Here is a 24,835-nt window from a genome sequence, read left to right as displayed (position 1 = left end):
ATCTTTAACTTGAAACTACCCTGAAAACTGAGATTTTGCTCTAGGGAACACGAAGGAGGAAAGTACCTTCCTGAAAAGCATTCAGGATGCAAAAAGGAAACGTACTGTTATTTTACATTCAAGGATGAAATCCATATTATACAGAAGTTGGGGCACTGAAACTGTTTATTAGGTTGGAATACAAAGGATGAAAACCTCTGAACTGGTATCTGTAAAATGTGTATTATTTAAAGAAAGTGAAAGAAAATTGGTAGGAATTTGCTCTGACTGTAGAAATCTAAAGGCAGGGAATGGTATGCAAAACATTAGACAGAACAGACTATAATTATTATTTACTAATGCTCGATCCTAACGTTATTCTAACAGCTTGTGCATTGTCAAATCAACAATCTGCACTAAATAAATGACCATTTGGGAATTGTTAGGAGCATCTCTGTTCCTCTCCCTGCTTGACTAAAAACTGTCATTTGCAATCAAAGAAAGCTGCCTTGGAGCTGAGAACACAGCACTGGCAGCCTTGTAGCTGTCTCTTTCTGAGGAAAGACCAAAGATTCACATTAACTTGATCTTTTGCAGCCAGTCTGATTTCATTCTACATGAATCTAAGAGGACTCCATGCCACATTCAGAAATTTTTTGCAGAATTGCACTAAAAACTTATTGCACTGATGATCTTCTGTTACCAATCCTCTGAATTCTAAAAGGTTCAATAGCAAATGAGGATAAAGAGTAACCTACATTAAGTTTGTGACCTTTGATGAGGCAAATGAAAAGAGTTCTGCATTAACTTTCAAAAAGGTGGTGGGTTTTTAAAAAGTAAAAACTATTATCTGAGGATATGAGCTTCAAAAACATCTACCCAAATGAAGTAAATAATGTTGCCTTTTCAGAGCCTATGGCTGTTTTAAATTCCATTCTGGACTTTTAAACAGAATGTTAAACATAAATATATAACTGAGAATTCTAATGTAACAAAAAAAATACACTTACCATCAATTCTTCAGGTGCTGGCCTTTCTTTTGGCTGTTTTCGCATACTATAGTGGAGAGGAAAAAACTGCTCATATTATCTGTGTCATTTGTATATTTTTGCTGTAATTTCTACCCATGGCTATTTGTACTGGAATTTGAATGTTTTCAAATTCATCATGTTCAATTCTCGGCCAAAGTATTAGCATATATTCCCTTTCTTTTATTTTTGTCTTTAATCACATTTCTGGGGGACATTATGAGTAAGAAACAAAAAGTTTTTTTCTTACTTTTTCACTTAAAAAATATTTTGCAACACAATAAAGAATGAATTTAAACTAAATGTATCCTAATTCTACTTTTGAAGTTAATGTGAAAAAAGCAGCAATATTCTCTTATTGACTCAATTATCAATTTATTTCAAACTTAAATTTACGGAATATCCTTTTTTTTTTTTTTTGGTAATTGAGATAAGACAGTAAGGAAAGAAACATGACTGTAGAGTCAAATGAGAATACATCTCATTCTTTCACTATTACTCCAAATGACAAGAAGTATATAAAACAGGTCAGGAATCTAGATAATGCTACAAAATTACAAGTGGCTTGCTGTAGATTATCTTGACTTGCATTTGTTTTGGCAACAAGGCAAGTTGATAATTCATTAAACCACTGTGGGACAGCTAAATTTGTTTAAGCTGCTTAAAGAATCACATTCTTCATACAAAATATTTGTTTTCCATGCATTAGATATAATTAGTAGCTGTAACATGTACTTAGCTATGTGATGAAGCACTCACACATGGGATGAAGGTGACTGGGCAGCTGCCTACTTGATGACTATCTGTTCTAAACTCAGAGTGTCCATGGGATAAAGTCATGAAAAGAGATTGCTGCTTCTATCACTTGGAAAAATCACACAGATGCTTTTTTCTTTATATAAGGCATTCTTCTAACAAGCAAGAAGAAAACTCTTCACATAATCTCTGCATTTGCTGACAATACCTTTTTAAAAACAGATTTAATGATCATTTGGTAAACAAGAATCGGAGTTATGAACCATTAATAACATCGAGGACATTTGCCTTCCCTATAAATAACCATATGCACCTCTCAAATACTGCATCCATTAGCAACTAATTCAAGCTGTTTCGCCAGTGGAGTTGGTAACAGTCCTAATCTGACATTCCAAAGTAGCTGTATCTCTTGGGAAAACAAGGCTATTACCCACTATCATTTCTGTTTCGGCTTGACATCTGTGGAAATTTGAATACAGGTTATCCCTCCCTCTGTCTCCATAAAACTTTTAAATAATAGCTGATTAATTTTTTGGACAGGAGGGAGGTGAAGCCTTATCCACTTTTCTCCCTGCTGCTCAGACCAGCCCCACCCCCAGGTTGGTCTCAGACCACACAGCGAGATAAGATTAGCGCTGCGATCCTGTCACAGATCCAACATCTCCTCCAGAGCAGAGAGGGTGATGCCCAAACCAGGCGCTCCAGGCAGTAGAGGAATCGCATGGTTTGTGTTTCAATTTTTGCATTTCAAAATGAGGCATTACCATGTGTAAAACACAAGGTACACATTACCATGTGTTTTAGGAATTCCATGTAAAGGAAATTAAGAGGGATATATATTTCTGGGTAACGGTTCTAACATCATTAAGGAGCTTTAAAACAGCTCAGGATTCCAGTGTTTAATCAATATGTATGCTTTTTTCCCAACATGGCATGCTTTGGAAATACAATGTTTTCAGAGTAAAAATAGTTTTTAAAAGCTACACTATATTATATAAGTATTTTAAATAAATAGAAACAGTGTTAATAAAATTTTTTTAATTGGGGAGAAAAATTTCTTCCCCACATATATTTTCTATGGAATATAAACTGTATGAGACATTTTTATTAAGAGGTAACATGTTACACTTAGTCAAAAAGGTGATAAAGCTTGACATTTATATTAAGGAATATTTCTTGGTTTCCCTTTAGCGTAATCATCAGACGGATCATGGTGGGAGGGGAAGGGGATGGCGCACAATGATTTTGGTTAGCAAGAATCCTGATAGCATTACTTTGCCACACCACAGAAACAAGGGTTTCTTTCGGTGGGGTCTGCCCATTCATTTTCCAGCAGTGGACATGACTCTGGGAGAATGAGGACTTTGGTGAAGGAGGGAAAGAAGACCAACGTAGTTAAGAAGGAGTTGCGGTTGGTTTTGTCTCCTGCTTTGAGGACGATGATTCCTATGTTCCTGAATTCCTCCTCTCTCCTGGGTAATTTCTCTGTGCTGGAGTGAGGGAGAGGGCAGGGGAATACCTTGGCCTCCCAAGGTCATATCAGTCCTGCAGGACGAGGGAAGAGGGAAATGATGGTGAAGGGGTAATAAAAGAAAGATGTGGTCTGCTAGGAGGAAAAAGGCAGAAGGCTGGCAAAGAACCTCCTTGGCAATAAAATGCTTGTTTCTCCAGGTATAAAATGACAAGGAGTTGCCTAGAGGCTCTGAGGGCCCCTGTGGCTCTTCTCAGTTCTTTAAGGGTTAAAGTGGGCTGAACTGTTTTCATAGTCTTCTAAATGTCAAATTTCATGAAATGGGACCCCAGTATTGTATTTAAAATACAACCAAAGATAAAAGTTATTTACTGAAAATCCGATGAATTAATAAACTATGCTGCTTCCACTAAGGGACAGACAGTTTTATGGGTAACTTGAGGTTACATTAATAAAAATAAGCTTTGTATGTCTGTTCAATAGGGGCTATAAAATTGTGTATTTCTTTTTTTTAAAAAAGGATGGCAACAGTATCTGTGCTGAAAGAAGTATCTTGACTTTCAGCAGTTTATTAAATCAGGAAAAAGGTTCCGAAGTATGCTTATGACCCTTTGTGTAAATAACGTTTACATAATTTAAACAATTTCTTCAGCTTTGCCGCCCCATCTGCCCAAGGCCCCAAGTCCCTCCTGTCTCCAAAAGGAAGCAGGGAGAGCCATAAGGTCTCACGGAGCTGCCGAGTTAATGGCATGTATCATTTACATTGAGGGCATGGCATGTTTGTAAACGGGCTCACCACTGAGTGATGAAATGTACAAACGGCTCCGAGAACTCTCCAACTGGAAGGACGGGCGAATCCTGGGATGGAGGAAAAACATGTCACCAAAAGTCACAACAGTTCCTTCTCTTTCTTTATATTCCCCATCCACCCATGTGAAGGAGCAGTGTAAAGATGAATACAATGAAAATAAGGCCTCACCCAATTAACAAGACTGTCTTTACCCTATTCCACACATTTAGGTAAAAATGCCAAATTTTAACCCACACATATTTTACAATGGTGAGAAACATGAGAGCTGAGAGAGAGGGGAGGTGAAAAAAGGACAATGATAGCCACAGGGTAGGAGAGAAGGTAGGGAAAGTGTAAATGAGAAATTAATGATTATTTAAGTAACACACAAATGGTCTTGTAATTAACAAAGAGCTGTGAAATTATTCTTGTGTTGACCTTTGTTTCTTTTACTGGATTTGCTATTTATTTACACTTTCCTTTTTACTTACATTTATTTGTATATTCAACTGCCCTTTACTGTTTGCCCCTAATAGAATAATTTGGATCAGATTTTTTTTTTTTTTTTTTTTTTTTTACTTTAATAGAAAGGCTTTTATAGGGAAAGCTGTTTCCTGAAAAGGAATTTCAGCCTATTTGCCAGTCTAGGCAGCCTCCTCATATGAGAAAGCCAGTGAATTAAGGATACAATGAAAAACTCCCAACTTGACCACCAACCAAAACTGGGATGGAGGTGGGAGTCAGTCAAAAAAGCAGAAAACCACACAGCAACAGACCACCACCACCACGCGACACAGACAGCAAACCTCATTACCGTTTGCAAAGGAAGGCTTTAAGAATTTAGGAGTTTTTCCAAGAATGACAGAGAGCGCCACTGTGTTTATAGTGTAACAGCTCAGGATGTAATGAAATTACACTGCAGAGTACTTTAACAGTCATCTCATTAGACCTACAGTTGGAACAAGAGAGCCACATAAAGTAGGCAGCTGCAAATGACTCCATTCTCATCTATTCTCATTTGCTATTAAAAATACCTTTCGGCGGCTTTTTTCCTCCCTGACATCCCTACACAAAGTGCCCTGCAAAGTATGATACATGCACCTATTTAAATTAACAAAGGAATGACTTATTTTAATCTCACTGTGCTTTGGAGTGCTTTGGCCATTTGGATGAGCAATATATCATTACATACAACCTTCCAGCGCTGCAGGCAAGAAACTCAGAGCATGCAGCATTTGGTGGGAGCCAAACAATTTCTCTAGCACACAACTGTGTCAAATGCATGCATGTATTCATTATTGAGAACGAGAGGAAATAGCTTTGATGTAGTGGAAAAAAGAAGATGATAAAAGCACCTCTGCAATATGCGTGTCATTATCAATGGTGGCAGATAGATACAATTGCACAGCCTCCTATGTGATTAGTAAATATACATATAATTGCTGTGGCCAATTATCAGAAAAATGAGATCGGTAATTACAAGACAGAAAATTAACTAGAACTCTTATTAAGGCTTTGTTTCCAATTCAAACAATTGGAAACTGCTGGATAATACAATTAAATCAAAGGAACTAAGGGGGTCAAGGCAGCCAAAAAACAAAACAAAAAACAAACAACAAAAAAACCCAAAGAGGCTATAAGAGAAGAAACATGAACAAAATGTTTCTTGGTTTTTGCATATCTGTCTTCTTTGAATTTAATCTATTCATGCAGAAGAAGGGATGGTTAGTAATTCTAAAATTAAAATTCTCATCAGTAGAGAAAGGCTAAGAGGAAAACAAAGGAAAAATGGGAGTGAAATAAAATCTTGCCAAGTTCAAAGGATTACATGCAGGCATTACATAGAGAGGACATGAAAAACGGGGGTGGATGTGTGGCTGATGAAACAGTCCACTCAAAAGAAACAAGACACGAAATAGCATGACAAGTCCTCAATAAAGGTATATAAAATGGCCACAGAAGTCCCATCGGTTTGAAGAGCAAAAATAAAACATGATATCAATTTCAGCTGCAGCCTGTTTTAGGAAAGCCATATATATCACCAAGCCTGTAAGATTCTACAAGGCCCAGTTCAAGAAATGACATTTTACTGTCTCAAAAACCATTAGTAAAAAGATAGTTCAAAGTCTGAGGTGTAAAAATTATGGACTCTGATCAGTGAGGAAGCTTCTCTAAGTCATCGCTTCATGGATTTCTTTTAAGGGTGTAGTACTGAAAGTACCTGAGTAGTAGTTGCTTTAAAATGCAATATTTAGGAAAATAAAAGCCTGCTATCTTAATGTGGTTCCATATTTACCAAGATGGTTAAAATTCTGGACTGGCTTTCTATAAAGATCCGGTATAAAACATGATGCTAATGTGGGCCTCTTCTCAAAGTATGATATCAAAAGTAAATTAATGAATTATAGACTAGCAACATGATGAAGAAGTCATGTAAAAACGGATGAGAAACGAAATGAGGAAATATGACATTTTGCATGGGTAGTTAATTTTATTTAAGACCTGATATTGTAGCCTGTTAAGTTCCTCATATTATAAAACTAAGGAACACTGGGTGGTACCCATGAATAATTTATTTCACTTCCTAAAATGCCAGCCCAAATCGACTTTGCAGAACCACAGCGAGTGGATTCTCATCTCAGTGGTGCCTGGAAAGAATCACTCATTAAAGATGTGGGGGAAATTCTAATCTCACATGCACAATGCCAGATATTTATTTTTGTTTTAAAATCCATGTCTCCTGCATCCCTCAAGGGAGAATCTTCTGAGATGCAGAAGACTGACTGGTAGGGGGATGGTGAGAATGCCACACATAAACACTGGGCAAAGGCATTTTCTGAGAGTCTCCAACTCCACACAAGTATGAAGGCTGTTAACACTCCAAAGGAAAGCAAATGAATATACCTGAGAGTGTCCTCTGCACTGCAGGACTTGACAGTATACTTTTCTCTTTTTAAAGCAAATAAAATTACAAAGTTAGTTTTAATCAGGATGTGAAAGATCTCCAAGAACCTGCCTATTTTGTTATCTAATTCAAACATGTGAGGAGGGAGGCATACAGTAAATATGCGCTCCGGTTTCACTGCAGCTCACAGGAAGGGAAAGTACCTAGTCGTCGGAGGGGTTCAGAGACTCTAGTAAAGCAGTTGCTGCTACATCCCAAAAATGCCCTTTATGAAATATGGGTTCTGGCAAGATGGAGAAATATATTTCAAAAATTTAAATGTGGGTTGAAGAAGCAGTTACACTGAATTCTCAGTACTGGCTGACACTGACTCTAAATTGTTAATGAAAGTCACTCTCTTTAAGACCTTTGGTGCCATACTTCACCCAAAGGGCTTTTTTTTCAGATGCTTTTCCATTGAACTTCTAAGCACAGAGGTATAGAACGAAGCAGTGGACACAACCTTAACCAAAAGCCTCAATCTGAGAGTCTAGTCTCAAATCAACTTTAGAGTTCTGCTGAAGTGACACAAGCTGGTTCTTGTTATCAAGCAGGCAACTGTTACATAAAAACAGCTGCCATAAACCATTTTAGTAAGCAATTCTGGTCACCAAGGAGGACAGTCTCCAAGCCTCAGAGGTTTCAGTAACTACCTGGTCAGCCCCTTTTGCTAAACAACTGGAACACAAGCATGCAGCACGCTAGAGAACAGCGAAGGACAATAGGAAAAAGTTTGAGTGATGCCTTTGCCTTGTGAGTAATGAACAGTTCAAGAAGGTCAACCCATTACAACTGAAACTGTTTAATTATTAATTATGCACAATCTATGAGCAAAAGGACAAGTTCAGAATGCTTAATGTATGTTAACTTCAACTGGACTCTCTCTGGGTATTTTGTTATTAGCACTTGTCAGCAAGGTACTCAGGCATAAAAAAAGGCAAGTAGCAGAAAATGTGTGTGTGTGTGTGTGTACCTGCACACTCAAAGAGCTGGTGGAGGAGACAAGGCAGGAAGAGGTCCAATTCCAACCACAGCTGCTGCTAGTTCACTTACAGAGTAAGTGTGCCAATAAGTATATTTAGTGACCTTGAAAGCAGGCAGATAAGCTGGATATTCCAAACACAGAAATCATCAATGAGAAAAATGCTTTCAATATTCAAGGAATATTCTTTTTTTAAACTATAACGTATCTTGGCTTTAGAATAATCTGTGTTATTAATCTACCCTCCACCCTGCAACTCTCCTCCCCCACACAAGTGCATGTAAAACTGGTAAAATCTGAGTAAGATCAGTGGTTTGTGTCTTGTATCTACGACAATTTTCTATCTACAGTATAGATACTGTACTATACTTTTTTTTTTTCAGATGGAGTCTCGCTCTGTCACCAGGCTGGAGTGCAGTGGCGCGATCTCGGCTCACTGCAACCTCTGCCTCCTGGGTTCAAGCGATTCTCCTGCCTTAGCCTCCTGAGTAGCTGGGACTACAGGCGTGCGCCACCACGCCCAGCTAATTTTTGTATTTTTAGTAGAAACGGGGTTTCACCATGTTGGCCAGAACGATCTCCATCTCTTGACCTCGTGATCCACTGGCCTCGGCCTCCCAAAGCGCTGGGGTTACAGGCGTGAGCCACCGCGCCCAGTCGATACTGTACTATACTTACGAGATGTTACTGTTGAGGCAAACTGGGTGGAAGGTACACAGGATCTCTCAGTATTATTTCTTACAACTGCATGTAAATCTAAAAATTATGTCAAAATACAAAGTTTAAAAAGAAAAGGTAAGGGACAGGGACTATTTTTAAACAATTAGATGAGGCCTAGATTCTTAGTAGAACTCTGCTTTGTATAAGGGAGAACGCTGGCATAAATACTCAACTGGAAAAAAGGGCCCTTTGCTTAAAAAAAAATTCCTGAGGACTATATTTTTGCCTGTAATTCATAATTAAAGGTGACAGTGGGACCTGACAATAATGTGGTGATTAATTCAGACACTGATAAGGCATAACATAAAATACTGTGTAAAAATGATACAATCATTCATTATTCATTCATTCATTCAACAGCTTTTGTGGGCATCTACCATGTGGAACGCAATGAGCCTGGCATTGTGGAATCGCTGATACTTAATCCATATCCTCAAAGAATCTGTGTATTGTTCTGAGGGATAAGACGTGCACTCCTAATAACCAGCCCTGCAGGATGGAGGAAGTGGCCACATAAGAGTGCCAAAGCTGGCCACTCAGGATGAACAGGGGGGCACTGAGGTTTTGGTTCAGTTTGACTGGTAGAAGTGAGTTCACAAACGAGGGTCATGGGGAGTAAAGTAAAAGAGTCTGCAGCATGTGAGATACCTTATTTGCTCCCCTACTTTCTTCTTTCCTCTCTCCCAGACAGCACCTGAGGGTGGGAGGGACCTTGAATGTTGTAGTCTGGGTCCTGTTCCCTTCTCCTTATACAAAACAGACATTCCTTCAGACCTTATGCATACTGGCAGTAAAGCAAAGGAAGATAGGACAGCTTCTCAAAAATCGCAAGGCATTGGCTGCACTGGTGAATTCTGAGGTCAGTTGTACTGTGGTTGGATTAAACCAGCATGGCAAATTAAATGAAACATGGCCAGCCCTCTAACTTTTTTTAATAGACCACTTCTAGACTTTGGTGTCAAGCCACCAAGCCAACAGGTGTTCAACATCAGAAAATCATCTGTAGTCTGACCAATATTGAGAGTCATGCTCTATATTTTAAAAGTAAATCTTTTAATTCATGTCTGATGTTCCTTTGGCCTGGCCCAACAATGTCTACTCTTAGGCACTGGGGTTCATACTAATTGGCAAAGCTCTATTGGATCACTGCATTCTATCCTCAGTGCTGGGATCAAAGATCATTTGTAATTCTAGGGGCTTCATGCCCGGCAGGATAGCGTTTTGCCTGTCAGACCCCAAATTGGTTTCTGATCCTCCACTGTTCACTGCCTTAGAGTAGCATCTTTATGAGACAACTGGCAGAACCCATAGGGCAAATCTGTACTTGCCTGGGGAGAAAACCAAGTTTGTTTTTAAAAAAGAAAAAATCTAACAAACAAAAAAATGAAAACTGGACCCTCACCTCTAAGGATCTTCATAGAAGCTAATCTTCAAACCAAAAACAACCTGTCCAAGGTGTACACTAATGTGAGATTCTAGGAAATCAGCTACATTTTCATATTTTAAAGGTCCTCAGTGTTCATATCTGTACATACCTGCTGTAACAGAATGTAGACGGGGGGAGAAAAAAGCAGTCACATGTTATCAGAAGGAGAAAGGTGGGAAAGAGATGAATAGGTGCTCCTGGTCTGAGAATGAGTCTCGCTTAGAGTGAGTAGCCATAACTACATAGCAGATTGTATGAATTCAATCAATGCTTGTTAAAACATTGAGTTTATTTTAAAATGTGGCCACTCCATGAAGGAACAATCAGCATTTTGACTCTAAGTGTATTTTTGATTTCATGATGCAGATAGAACTGACCTACTTCTCGGGGTGTTATGAGGGAAAACATCAGGGTGAAAGCAAGGCTTTGAACTTAGGAAGGCTGGCAGATGACATACCAGAGAAGAAAGCCTCCAACCCTGCTCAGCTGGAGAACAGAAAGCCCGCCTTTTACTCATCCCACTCCACATCAAGTCTTGAGCAGAGAAAGTGAAAGATGATTCAATTTCCACACTGGGTCACCCCGTGCTCTGGGCTGCCAGGCGTGACAAATTACATATGTGGGCATTTTGGTGTGAAGTTCTGTCCACTGGGTCTGGGCTGACAGTAGCAGCTCATTTAACTTGTCTCAGATGGGCCTGGAACCACGGGGTAAAGGCCTGAATTTTTGCCACTGAAAGGCCCATCCTACCCATAAACCCTTCAATCAAGGAGAACCAGCTGTTAGCCAAGTGAACATCACTACCAGATGGCTTATAAAAAACAAAATATAAATGAACAGGTCTAAGGCTGGGCGCGGTGGCTCAAGCCTGTAATCCTAGCACTTTGGGAGGCCGAGACGGGCGGATCACGAGGTCAGGAGATCGAGACCATCCTGGCTAACACAGTGAAACCCCGTCTCTACTAAAAAATACAAAAAACTAGCCGGGCGAGGTGGCGGGCGCCTGTAGTCCCAGCTACTCGGGAGGCTGAGGCAGGAGAATGGCGTGAACCCGGGAGACGGAGCTTGCAGTGAGCCGAGATCCGGCCACTGCACTCCAGCCTGGGCAACAGAGCGAGACTCCGTCTCCAGAAAAAAAAAAAAAAAAATAAAAAATAAATAAATAAATAAATGAACAGGTCTAAAGGAATCTGTCTCTGGGTAACTGAAATTTGAGATTATAGAGATTTTTTTCCTATTTCCTTTTTCTCCTTAATGTGTTTTGGAAGTTCTTCAGTATTGGGATAAAAGAGAAGAGAAATGATCTTTGTCATTATTTGTCAAAATGGACTCTTCATTTAGTCTGCTTGTTTTTTTTTTTTTTTTTGGTCATTTAAAAGATTTATATTTACTTAGAAATGTTGTAAACATATGGTAAAGATCTTAGTGTTTTATAACATTTCTTGAAAATAGGTGAGTGGAGAAACAGAAAACAGATTAATCTTTTAAACTGTATTTATAATTGCTTCCTTTCCAAAGCCAATGAACATCTTTTTTCTCTTTTTATTTTAGGTCTCTTTTTGGTCATCAGCCATAGTGCACAGCATTTTTTAGAGGTGCCTACAGGAACAGTACACACATACTCACACACTAACATCCACATACATCTCCCTTTTCAGTGGTTTAGTCAGAGCAGCAAAAAACATACTTGTCTCATACCGAAGGGATTTAGTTTACAAAAGTAAAACCTGTTATTGTCCTCTTTCTCTACAGCCTCCCAGTGCATTTCTACTGCTTTTCATAAAACACTGCTGCAAATAATCAAGCATGACCACTGACATCCACAAGATTGAGTTTTAGGAACCATTAAATGAGCTCACCCTCGTGGGAAGTCTCCTGCTCAGGCTGGTCTAAAGGTAATTATTCAGCAATTCCTACCTGTGCTTTTACCTTGTTCCTGTATAGTGTTTGAATTTCATACACTGGTCAGGTCAACTTTTTTCCTCAAGAAAAGTCCAGCTATACATGTTTGATCCAGTACCTAAATTAGAATGTTAATATACACACTGGCATTTCACCTGGTTCTACAGAAGTGCTGATTAAAAGCAGTCTAAAAGGCAGATCATAAACTATATTAAAAACAAAAGAGAAAAATCTAGGAGAGAAAAAAACCCTTAATAGGTACCCAAATGAAAAAAAAAATTGATCTTTTCATAGATAAAGAGCTAAGATGGAAACATCTGAACCACATCCACACACTGTTGAAGTACAAGAACCTGGCAGGTCCGTGTCCCGAAAAACCAGCAAGCCATAACACTATCAAGTCAGCCTCTGAGAACTCACTGTAAATCCAAAGTCCACATCACCATACTGTATGTCCTCCTGAATGTTCACTCGACTGTTAGTTAAAATAATTACTGCCATTTGCCACCTGCACTGCCAGCTACAGATAAGGGGGGGAAACAGAACTACCAGTGGCTGCATGTATGAGTGTTGGCTGTATTTGCCTACACATTTTTAAACAAATTCAAAGGCTGCTTCAGCTTCAATTCAAAGGCTGAGAATTATACATGAAACTGTGCATACAATAGACGACAGAAGGGAATTTAAAGCTGGCTTAAGGAGACACTACACCAGTTTAAAATTAGTTACTATGAGGGGAACAAAGGGAAAGAGGGAGGGAGGGAAGAAGAGGAAATGAAAAAAATAGAACTACATACTGTGAAATGAACAAGTTCAGTTAGAATGTTCATCAGGATTTGGAAAATCATAATGCCATCTGCTACTCTGGACCTCAAAACATCAGGGATCTCGTGGGCCCAGACGTTTCCATTTCCAGGAGGAAGGAAGGAGCTTACACTCCCTGGAATGCTGCCTCCATTCTGGAATGGAGGCAACACCCCAGCCGACCAGTTTGGAATCTCTTTTGAGAACATTTGTACCGCTCACATAACACATTTTCCCTGGTTTAGAGAAAATTAACAGCCGGCAAAACGATTACAGCAACTCGGCAGTGAAGCAGAGCAGTGCCCCCAGCCCAAGCTGCTGGGTAACTGACCCTGGCATCCAACTTGGGCTCAGGGTGTGTAGGTCCCATCATGGTGGATTAAATGAGCATTGTCCTATGGCTGGGTAAGACTTCACAATAGAGCAACACATGTTAAATGACAGCAGCCAAAACTGGCCCCACCAGGCAACTGCCCATTCACAGACCGCTATTCACAGGCCTCCACCACCAAGAAATTAATTCATTAATAATACATCAGGCTTCATGGACGATTCAAAGGAACACAAAGCTACTTGTTCAATGACTGCCTAAAGATGCAGAATTTTTTCTGGTTAAAAAATCCCCACAAATCTAATTGACTTACTAAATCAAAATTATGGGGATGTTTATGATAATATTTGGGTTAGTAAAAAAGAAGAAATGGATGAGGTCTATTGGCTGCATTCACTCAGTGCCACTTGGAAATAATAAAAATACAGATTTTTTTCAGCAAGTTAATAAAATCTAATTTTATATAATTGTGTGTTTAAAAAAATTTTTTTTTTACTTCAAGTGACTTTGTACATCCTTCAGACTATGAAGAAAAAATTTTCTTATAACTTGTTTCTTCTGTAACATTTTGTACTCACTTCTTTCTTACTCCTCCCTTCTGACAACTCATAAATATGAATTAAATATAATTATAAATGAACAGAACATTAACTTTTGGATTACTGCTGTGTTTTGGTAGAATGTTAATGTCATTTCTAAAGAAACAGTTATTACTAATAGAAAAAGTAATTACTAAAGGAATCCTGGCCTTAATGCTAACCTATTTTCAATTTTCAAACCAGCCAAACTGAATTAATTTAAACACACTGGACTTTTCAAAGAAGGTATTAGATTTCTAAGGATTGCCTTACATAAAAGAGGAATATCAGTTTTCAGGATCCCAACAATATATTCCCAACAATTTGAAACACAGGTCTAGCTGACAATACCGCTGAAAGGACAGGACCATTGTGTGCATATGGTTGTATTAACTTACTGAGTTTCTAATGCCTCAGTCATTAACTAACACAGCTGCACGTACCATGAAATCCCACATCACAAAAACCTGTTTGTGGGAGTGGTTAGAGCTAGACACTGTGGTTGGACACTGTGGGTCTGCAGGTCCTGTCTCCCTTTAACCACCTGCAGTTATGTGCTGTGACAGGAACAGGTCATCCTTGGGATGCTGGGAATAGGAGGGGGATGGTATTCCTTTTACTTCTTACTGACTTCAGAAGCCAGAATCATGGTAAAGTCTCTCAGGTAAAAGATGAGTGGATATTAGTTCCTCTGAAGTTGGTTAATCCCATTTCTTTCTTTCTTTTTTTTTTTTTTTTTTTTGAGACACAGTCTCACTCTGTCATCCAGACTGGAGTACAGTAGCATGATCTTGGCTCACCGGAACCTCCACCTCCCAGGTTCAAGAGATTCTCCCACCTCAGCCTCCCAAGTAGCTGGGACTACAGGCACGTGCCACCATGCTTGGCTAATTTTTGTATTTTTTTGTAGAGATGGGGTCTCACCATGTTGCCCACCCTGGTCTTGAACTCCTGAGCTCAAGTGATCTGCCTGCCTTGGCCTCCCAAAGTGCTAGGATTACAGGCGTGAGCCACCACGCCTGGCCTAACCTCACTTTTGAATTTCCAGGAGGTATTACTAGGCAATCATTCTTGCCATCAGCATCCCCCACCCCCCAGCACCAGCTATTTTCATAGCCCAGTGGCTTCTCAGGCACCCTGCCTAGGAATGAGTGATTCTACATGAATGAATTTTTTAAGATAACATATTTAAGGGCCAAACTTATTGTATTTCAATAGAAATCTTTCTAAAAGGATTCACGTTCCTCCACGCCAAATTAAACAGAGTATGCAGAATAGAATTCAATTAACTGAAAGATGTGGGGTCATTCATATGAACAGCAAAACTGAACTGAGTTGCAAAATACCTATGACCTTTGAGCATGTCTGCAGTGCGAAGTTGTCTTCTTTCATAGCTTTATTAAAAACCTCTTCCTTTGATGCCAAAATGTTCAGTGGTCACTTTTTACTTTCTTCAAATCAATGATAGTATAATGTAAGGAGCCTTACCCTTTGATTGTCACTCAGTTTCCTTGTCTGTAAAATAGAGTGTGTGGGGAAAGAATGTGACATGGGGAAACACTGTGTAGACCATAAAGGTTAAGGTAGCCGGGCGCAGTGGCTCACGCCTGTAATCCCAGCACTCTGGGAGGCCGAGGCGGGCGAATCACAAGGTCAGGAGATCGAGACCATCCTGGCTAACAAGGTGAAACCCCGTCTCTACTAAAAAAAATACAAAAAATTAGCCAGACATGGTGGCAGGTGCCTGTAGTCCCAGCTACTCGGGAGGCTGAGGCAGGAGAATGGCGAGAACCCCAGAGGCAGAGCTTGCAGTGAGCTGAGACTGCGCCACTGGACTCCAGCCTGGGTGGCGGAGTGAGACTCTGTCTCAAAAAAAAAAAAAAAAAAAAAAAAAAAAAGGTTAAGGCATCATATATTCTCTGTCACTTTTTGGATTTGTATTTCTGAGGTCTTGAAAAAACAGGTGTTGAGATTTATGCAGAAATGTCATTTGATGAATATTTACAAGAGCCTACAGGATGTTAGATGCGGTACTAGAAAGATAGAAATAAAATGTCTAGGAACTTAGGGTCTAGTTGTTAAACTCATAATTGAATCTGGAGCAGGAACGAATATGGTTTTGAATGAGGTGCTCGATGATCTCTCAAGAACAGAATGCTAATCATCTCATCCCTTGAACATGCCTCTTTCCGTGTGCCCCATCTCAGGAGGGTACCACCATGCACCTGACTGCCCAAGTCCTGTGATTCATCCCTGAACCTACCTCCCTACCCTCCCTTATAACCAGTTACTTACCAAATGCAGTTAGTTCCATCTCCTAAATACCCTTCAAACACACTAAGGCTGTCCTGATTAAACCCCTCCAATTTCTGATCAGAACTACAGCTTCCAATGTCCTTTCCAATCCATCTTCCACAGCTCTGCCACAGTGATTTTTCTAAAACACAAATCTGGCTATGTTGATCTCTTGCTTAAAACTCTTTCAGTCTCCCGATCCTCCCTCCCCTACAAATATCTCTCAGCATGGGGTATAAAGATCCTTCAAAATGTGGCCCTTGGTTCATCTTGTAATACTTGCCCAAACACCCCAGCCATACTGAACCCCTTGCAGGGGCCTCAGATCTCTCCAAGGCTAACTCTTATTGGCTATCCTTCAGTCTCATCTCTTCTACAGAGCTTCCCTGGTAGCTCCCGTCTCCTCCACTGAGTTGTCTCCTCTGTTTTCCCAGCACCTTGGCCACACTTTAATGATAGAATTTATATGGCTACAAACATCGTTAAATACCACATCGTAAATACCCATTTATGTGAGTGGTTGAAATGACAGTCACTGTGGTCCTCTGAGAGCCCAGGCCATCAAGTCTCATACCACTTACACTACCTGCAGTTTAGTGATCTGCATATACGACTGTTTACTTGTCTGCCTCCCTAATAGAGTAGCGGCTCTTGAATGGTGGCAAGAGCATCTTATTCACTCTCCATTCCCAGTACCTAGCTCTGGGATTAACACAGGTTTACATAATGACTTTTGGGCTATCATCAGTGGTTTCCAAACTATAATCTATGGAACTCTTAGTTCTCTTATGCAGGTGTGTGGGAAAGGGGGTGGAGATCTAAATCTCCCATCCTCTGGCCAAATCAAAATAGCTTCATGTTCATCTATTTTATAGGTTGGGTTTTTGAGCAACATAAAGGGGTCAAGCGCTTTTAGAAATGTGTGAAAATCAACTACTGTACCAATGGGAAGATACAATCTGATTTGCAAATGTCTTTTAGAAATACTATTTTTTATGCAAATAAAAACCACAATGAAATGTCAACTCACATTTTGTTAGGATGGCTATTATAAAAAAGTCAAAAGGTAACTAGGGATGGTGAGGATGTGGAGAAAAGGGAACCCTTATACACTGTTCATGGGAATGTAAATTGGTACAGCCATTATGGAAAAATGGCACGCAGGAGGTTCCTCAAAAAACTAAAAATAGAACTACACTATGATTCAGCAATCCAGCTTCTGGGTATATATCTAAAGGAAATAAATCACTATCCTGAAGAGACATCTGCACTGCCATGTTCACTGCAGCATTATTCACAATAATCAAGATATGAAGACAACCCAAGGATCAGTCAATAGATGAATAAAGAAAATGTGGTATGGATACACACACCAAAATGGAATCTTACTCAGCCTTAAAAAAGGAAATCCTGTCATTTGCAACAGCATATGAACCTGAAGGTTCAGACAGATGAACGTGCTAAGTCAGTCAGACACAGAAATACAACAACTGCATGATCTCACTTAATATGTGGAATCTAAAAGAGTTGAACTCATAGTAGCAAAGTAGAAGAGTGGTTACCAGGGGCTTGGAGGGTGGGGGAAATGAGGAGGTGTTTGTCAAAGGGTACAAACTTACTTTTACAAGATAAATATAGCATGGTGATTTTAGTTAATAATCCTGTATTATATATTTAAAATTTGCCAAAGGAGTAGATTGTTAAGTGTTATCACCACACACACACAGACACATACACAGTAACTGTATGTGGGGTTGGATATATTAGCTTGATTGTGGCAATCCTTTCACAATGTATATGTTTATCAAAACATCACATTGTACACCTTAAATACATACACTATTTGTTAATTGTACCTCAATAAAGCTGGGGAAAAATATAACTTTCACATTCCACAAGGCACAACTGTATTCAAAACTTATGTGTATCTTTACTTTGTCTCTTATTTCTTTCTTCTTGTTCTTGATCAAAGAAAGCAGCATAAGAAGAGGGTGAGAGAGAGAAAATGTTGCCATATAGGGGCAGTCTCCTTCAATCAGGAACAGGTGGTTTATCCTAGAGTTTATTTGGAATGCATATGATACTCAAAACACAGTGTCCCTTGTAGGAGCACTGTAATAATGCCAGGGTTCTGGGCCAATAGAGAGGTAGCACTGTGGCAAGCCACAGCTCTAGGAAGAGGCCTTTGTGCCTAGTGTGGGGGAGAGATGCTGGCTTTCTCCATTAGGTTTGAGAAGGACTAAAGTGGATTTGCTTAAGATGGAAACAGACTTTCTTGACAAAACCCCCTGAATTCAACAGCTCATCATTACAAAATCCCACTTATAAAAGTGTATGTCTTCTGCAAGTTCTTATGACTCTAACCATAAAACTTAATGAAGACATAAGAGAGCCTCTACTATTTACTTATCTGCCTGGCTGGCATATGCACATCATTGTGGTGGTGCTAAAAAGAATCATTATGAATAGAGACAGTCATCTACCCTACCAAACACCTGGACTCACAAGAGGCCTCACATGGACTCTCCACTTGCACGTGGCTCCCCTGATGCTTTCTAGAAATGCTAGTGAAGATGACCAGTGGTGGAAGGAGGCACTGTTTGATGCCAGCCCAGCCTGGATGCTCAGTGAAGAGGATGGAAGTTAACCACATGGCTAGACACTTCTACCTATGTGAGTCAGGCTGACTAAGGGGCAGCTAACATTTCTGTTCTAGAAGAGGGTGACACTGAACAAAGTGGGATGAGAAAATGGAGGACTGGGAAAGGGAGGAGAAAAATGAGGGAAGAGCCTCCTTTATAACAATAATACTAAAAAAACCTCTAAAGGCCGGGTGTGGTGGCTCACACCTGTAATCTTAGCACTTTGGGAGGCTGAGGTGGGTGATCACTTGAGGTCAGGAGTTTGAGACCAGCCTGGCCAACATGGTGAAACACCATCTCTACTAAAAATACAAAAAAAATTAGCTGGGCGTGGTGGTGTACACCTGTAATCCGAGTTACTTGGGAGGCTGAGGTGGGAGGACTGCATGAACCCAGGAGGCGGAGGTTGCAGTGAGCCAAGATTGTGCCACTGCACACTCTAGCCTGGGCAAACAGAGCAAGACTCCATCTCAATCAATCAATCAATCAATCAATATTTAATAGCTAGCTTCTAAGATTCTCCCTCAGTCTCATTTCTCCTACTACCCACCTCAATAGAACTGTCTTAGAAAAAAATACAGATCTCAACATGTCAGACCTTCCAATCATCTCCCTTGGCTACAGGGCAACACCTACGCTTTTTGGTACAGCATTTGAGATGCTCCCTGTATTTTTTTCTAGCTTCACTTGGGGCCAACTATTCGTCTTCAAAGCTGCCTCACACTTAGACACCTATGGTTGTGCCCCTCCCTCTGCTGGGACAATCTTCTCCCCACTTTCATTTTGTGAATATCAAGGTATTTCCAAAGCCCAGCTCAAATATCATCTCCTCTCTGATGCTTTGCTATCTTCCCACATCTTCCAACCTTGCACAGCACTGTTTACATGGCTTTATTATAGTTTTTAATATAATGAATCAAATCTATTTCATGAGTTTGTCTTCCACTAGATCATGAAGTCATCCAGCACAGGGATTTATCCCGGCACCTGGTAGAGATCACAACCCAAGCAGGAGCTCAATAAATGTCTCTTGAAGTAAATAAAAATACAAATTTTTCTAGCTGTGGTAGTCTTCTACAAAATGGAATGTCGTTTAAGAGTGTCTTCTCTTTTCTTCTGCTGAAGCCCATCCTATCCAGCCAAGCAACTAAACACAGGCCATCACAGAGAAACTCTCTGCTTTCTACTTTTCCCTTTGACATTGAAAATTTAGAGACAATTCACAAAAAATAAAATTCACCCTTTTAAAGTAACAACCCAGTTCCAAAATATTTCTACCACCCTAAAAAAAAACCTTGTACCTATGATAGTCATTCTCAATTCCCTTCTCCCCTCCAGTCCCTGGCAATCACTAACTCATTGACTTCCTGTCTCTATGGACTTCCCTACTGTGGACATTTCATAGAATATGTGGCTTTTTGTGTCTGATTTATTTCATTTAGCATGTTTTCAAGGTACATTCATATTGTAGCATTTATCAGTACTTCATTCCTATTTATGGTCCAATGTGAACTTCTGGATTCTTTTCTACATTTGGGCTATGTATTCATAGCATACGTATTCATATACATACGAATAATGCTGCTATGAATGTTCATGTATAAGTTTTTATGCAGACATATGTTTTCCATTCTCTTGAATGAATATTTACCTAGAGGTGGAACTGCTCGGTCATATAATTGTTCTATGTTTAGCTTTTTGATGAATGGTCAAGCTGTATTCCACAGCAACCATGGAACCATTTTACATTCCCACTAGCAATTTATGTGGGTTCCAATTTCCCCACATTCTTGTCACTACTTGTCATTTTCTGTTTTTCTTTCTTTTTTTTTTTTTTTTATTACAGCCATCCTAGTGGGCATGAAGTAGTGTCTCATTGTGGTTTTGATTTGCATTCCCTTAATTAATTGTTGAGCATATTTTCATGTGCTTATTGACCATTTGTTTATCTTCTTCAGATAAACGTCTATTTAAATCCTCTCCCCATTTTTAAATTGGGCTATTTGTCTTTTTATTTATCATTGAGTTGTAAGTGCTCTTTATATATTCTGAATAGCAGGCCTTTATCAGATATACGATTTGCAAATATTTTTTCCCATTCTGTGGGTTGTCTTTTCACTGTCTTGATAGTGTCCTCTGACACACACAAGTTTTTAATTTTGATAAGGCCCTCCTTTTGTTTTTGTTTGCTTATGCTCTTGGTGTCATAGCTAAGAAACCATTGCTAACCTAAGGTCATGGAGATTCACATCTATGTTTCCTTTTGAGAGTGTCATAGTTTTTACTCTTACAGTTAAATCTTTGATCCATTTTTTGAGTTAATTTTTGTGTATGATGCAAGGTAGGGGTCCAAATTTATTCTCTTACATATGGATATCCAGTAATCTCAGCACCATATGTTGAAAAGACTATTCTTTTGCTACAGAATGGTCTTGGCATCCTCATCAGAAAACGATTGACCATGCATATATATTTCTGGACTTTGAATTCTATTCCATATGTCTATCCTATACCACTACCATACTATCTTGATCAGTGTAATTTTGTAGTAAGTTTTGAAATCAGAAAGTATAAATCTTGCAACGTTGTTTTCTTTTTTTTTTTTTTTTTTCAATGATTGTTTTGGCTATTCTGAGTCCCTTACATTTCCATGGGAATTTTAGGATTAGTTTATCCATTTCTGCAAAAAAGCCTACTGGGATTTTAATACGATTACACTGAATCTGTAGATCAATTTTGAGAGTATTTCCGTTGTAACAATATTAAGCCCCCACTTCATGAACATGAGATTCCTCTCCTCTCCTTTTTCCTTTTTTTTTCTTTTTGTGTTTTTTGAGAGGGTGTCTTGCTCTGTCACCCAGGCTGGAGTGCAGTTATCTTGGCTCACCGCAATCTCCGCCTCCTGGGTTCAAGTGATTCTCCTGCCTTAGCCCCCTGAGTAGCGGGGATTACAGGTGCCTGCCACACTGCCCGGCTAATTTTTGTATTTTTAGTAGAGACAGGGTTTTGCCAGGTTGGCCAGGTTGGTCTTGAACTCCTGACCTCACATGATCTGCCTGCCTCAGCCTCCCAAAGTGTTGGGATTACAGGCGTGAGCCACCGTGCCCGGCCTGTCTTCGGTCTTTGCACTCCTGATAGTGACCTTAGCAAAATTAAAAAGTACCATATGAAATCAGGACTTTGGGAGGCCAAGGCCAGGCGGATCACTTGAGGTCAGGAGTTCGAAACCAGCCTGGCCAACATGGTGAAACCCCGTCTCTACTAATAATACAAAAAATTGGCCAGGTGTGGTGGCGTGTGTCTGTAGTCCCAGCTACTCGGGAGGTTAGGACAGGAGAATCACTTGAACCCAGAAGGTGGAGGTTGCAGTGAGTGGAGGTTGTGCCACAGAACTCCAGCCAGGGCAACAAGAGCAAAACTCCATCTCAAACACAAAACAAAACAAACAAACAAAAAAACTGAAGACAGATGGTCGGGTTGTTGGGACAAAAGGTAGCCATCGACAAGAATGAGGAGTACCGATAGAGAACAGGGGCAATCACAAGAGGGCACAGGAAAAGTACTATGCAGAGCAGTATAGCCATGTAAGGCGCGTTAGCCTGGGGGCAAAGGGCTCTATACACTTCAAGAGGCCCGAAAATATCAATGTCAACGCCAAACACTCTGGCAAAATGGTTGGCAAAATTCAGTGAAAGAATAAGGTAAACCCCACGCAATTTTACAGCCCTGGAGGGCATCAATACATCAAAGTTTACATTCAGTACCATGTTCAGAACAAGGGACTAAGTCACTGAGAAAAGGTTAAATGATATTCACCACACTCCGTCAACAGGCTGCCAAGAACAAATAGATTTTAGGAACATTTCTTTCTAAAAATGCAAATTTCTCATCGCTGTCAGAGCTTACAGTCATAAATTTCAGTTATCTAGACAATAGGGGCTGACTTATTCCCCAAAGATATCAGATGGCTAAGGCTTCAGGTACACATAGACACACATCACTTATAAAGAACCAAAGCACTTTACAACGCAGGTATTCAGGGACATAGGGAGGACCTGATTACATAAGGACCTTAAGGTAAAAAGTTCTATTGAGAAGCAACTCTGAGGCACCAGATGATGTCTTTAAGCTATCACTTACACCTCAGCTAGCCAGCGCCAATTCAGAAAAACATCACCCACCAAAATTTACTTGGACCACCCAGATTTCTGATTGGAGTTCAATTCTCCTGTTACCTTGGCTACCCTCCCAATTCCTGATCTGTGGTCTGAGTTTCAAGGTCATGATTCTTACTCCTGTTTAGTTTTTGGTGTCTTCTGTTTGGACATCTGGTAGCTAACCCTGGCTTTGTTCCATGATTCCACCTCCTGACTCCCAGATTGGCTCTAACATTCATCTTTGGCCACTCCAGGACTGGCTCTTGCCCACCTTAGTGGTGTTTTACTACATCTTCACTCTTTGCCAGGCCGTAACAGGAGGTCAAGCTGAATCCACACAATAATATGTCACACTGGGCTTTCTGACAGCTATTTTGTATGTGACGCCAAATATACCCATCTTGTCTGAATTAGGCTCCCTCAGGGGAAGTAATTTTTTATCTGACTTTTCTCTAACAGGAAATAGTACATACTAGCATCAGATACCCATTTCACAATGGGGTAAATCTACTCCCAAGCAGTAAAACGGCTCAAATCCCAACTGGGCATATTCATTCACAAATAAAAGGCCTAAAAGTCAGATGCAAATGAAGCTAGCTAGCTAACCGCCCTGTGGGAACTAAAGGGGAAGACTTAGCCCTGGCAAGCAGTTAGAGAAGTTTGAGAAGTGGTTCTCAAACTTTAATGTGCAGAGAGTTACATGGGAAACTAGTAGATTCTAGGCACGACCCCTAGAAAGTCTAATTCAGTGATCTGGGGCCAGGAATTTGCATATAACAAAAAATTCTGATGCAATCAGTCCTTGGGCCACCCTATGAGGAACACTGCATCACAGCAATGAGAATTTTGACAGACACAGGACAAGCGCAGTAAGTACAGGATCCCACCAATTCTTCCTCTCCGAGATGCTATGATTCATCTTGTCTAAGGCAGGTCATCTGGCCAATCCTTTCCTAATACTTTTATTGCAGAATATCAGCTCAGTTCCAAGATCAGCCTGGTTTTAGTAAAGGCAATGTTCATTTCCCAAGTTTCCACAAGGAAAATGGTTTTAGAGTACATAGGAATAGATGTCTAAGTTACATTTTTCTCTTGACTAAGAAAGAAATGCTATGAAGAAAAATATACCATTTAAGTTACACATGATTGTTCTTCATCAATCTTCATCCCTTAAATAGAACATCTCCCTATGGTAATTTCAAAAGTCTCATGATTTTGCCCAAATTAAACAAGATATTTTAAATTGAATAGCAATAACTGCTACTTTAAATAAGGAATGAAAATATCTATTTGATGCAGAAAACCTTCAAATGAGCTGTCCAGAAACACATATAGTATTGGCAAGGAATGCCTTTACCTGGATGTTCTGATGCCTAGGAGCCTGGCAGACCAACGGGAGAGCCCAGGAAATATAGGAGGCTGTGCACAAAACTGGGTAGGCAAGTTTCCCCAGGCACTTCCCCAAGCAAAACCGGAGGAGGACCTCAGGAAAACCAGTTAAATTGGGAGGATTCTGATGGGGATAGTATGCTTTTGGAATATAAGATGACAGAGGATATTGATGAGCTATTAGATCCAGGAGGTCTGTCTGATATTTGAGATAATGGAGCCTCCATTTGTTTCACGACGATGCCTTCATTTTTACATCAACATGGTTTATGGCTTGTAGGGGATATATGGACTGACTGATGCAACCATTAAGGATGTTGGAGCCCCACTCTTACTATTATTGTGATATGTGTGTATGTTTGGTTTTTTCCTAGGAGGATCTTTATTTTTTCTCCCAAATCTCATAACTGGTTATGCAGATGTTTAATTGAGAGGAATAATTATGAATTACGATTTTTTTCTTTCAAACTTTCCTATCTGAATCATTTATTGCCTTTCCTCTCTAATTACAAGTGTTTTAAATATTATAAAATTCAAGTTTAAAAAAATAAACATTGCTAGTAGGCAAACCCAAGCCCAAAAAAGCTCACTTTTTAAAGAAAATGTTAATGTTTCTTGAAAGTCTTGTGTATTATAAGATT

At 39.8% G+C, this 24,835-nt stretch overlaps 1 protein-coding gene and 1 long non-coding RNA gene across 20 annotated transcripts in view; one reads left to right on the top strand and one right to left on the bottom strand.

Moving 5' to 3' along the window:
* MAP2K5 (mitogen-activated protein kinase kinase 5) overlaps nt 1-24,835 on the bottom strand; it is a 264,267-nt gene that overhangs the window by 33,901 nt on the left and 205,531 nt on the right. For 6 of the 19 annotated variants that reach the window (XM_045395627.3, XM_045395628.3, XM_045395629.3 and 3 more), the window contains 3 exons: nt 6,929-6,973; nt 4,031-4,092; nt 2,851-3,308 (listed from right to left, as the gene is read on the bottom strand). The exons of 3 other annotated variants lie outside the window; for them this stretch is intronic. In XM_045395627.3, the coding sequence (XP_045251562.2) occupies nt 3,086-3,308; nt 4,031-4,092; nt 6,929-6,973 (330 nt within the window). In that variant the 3' untranslated portion in view covers nt 2,851-3,085. Of the gene's footprint in view, nt 1-989; nt 1,036-2,850; nt 3,309-4,030; nt 4,093-6,928; nt 6,974-24,835 lie in introns of those variants that run through there. 10 more of the 19 variants (XM_065548107.2, XM_045395631.3, XM_005559892.5 and 7 more) reach the window with 3 other exon arrangements.
* On the top strand, nt 8,320-11,585 carry LOC141407210 (uncharacterized). The gene is made up of 2 exons (XR_012415092.1): nt 8,320-10,936; nt 11,275-11,585. It is a non-coding gene; the product is annotated as an uncharacterized lncRNA (long non-coding RNA).

Source organism: Macaca fascicularis, chromosome 7 (assembly GCF_037993035.2).
Source record: "Macaca fascicularis isolate 582-1 chromosome 7, T2T-MFA8v1.1".
In the NCBI taxonomy this organism is placed as follows: domain Eukaryota; kingdom Metazoa; phylum Chordata; class Mammalia; order Primates; family Cercopithecidae; genus Macaca; species Macaca fascicularis.
The sequence above is the reverse complement of the archived record's forward strand: the minus strand, read 5'-3'. Positions and strand labels throughout refer to the sequence as shown.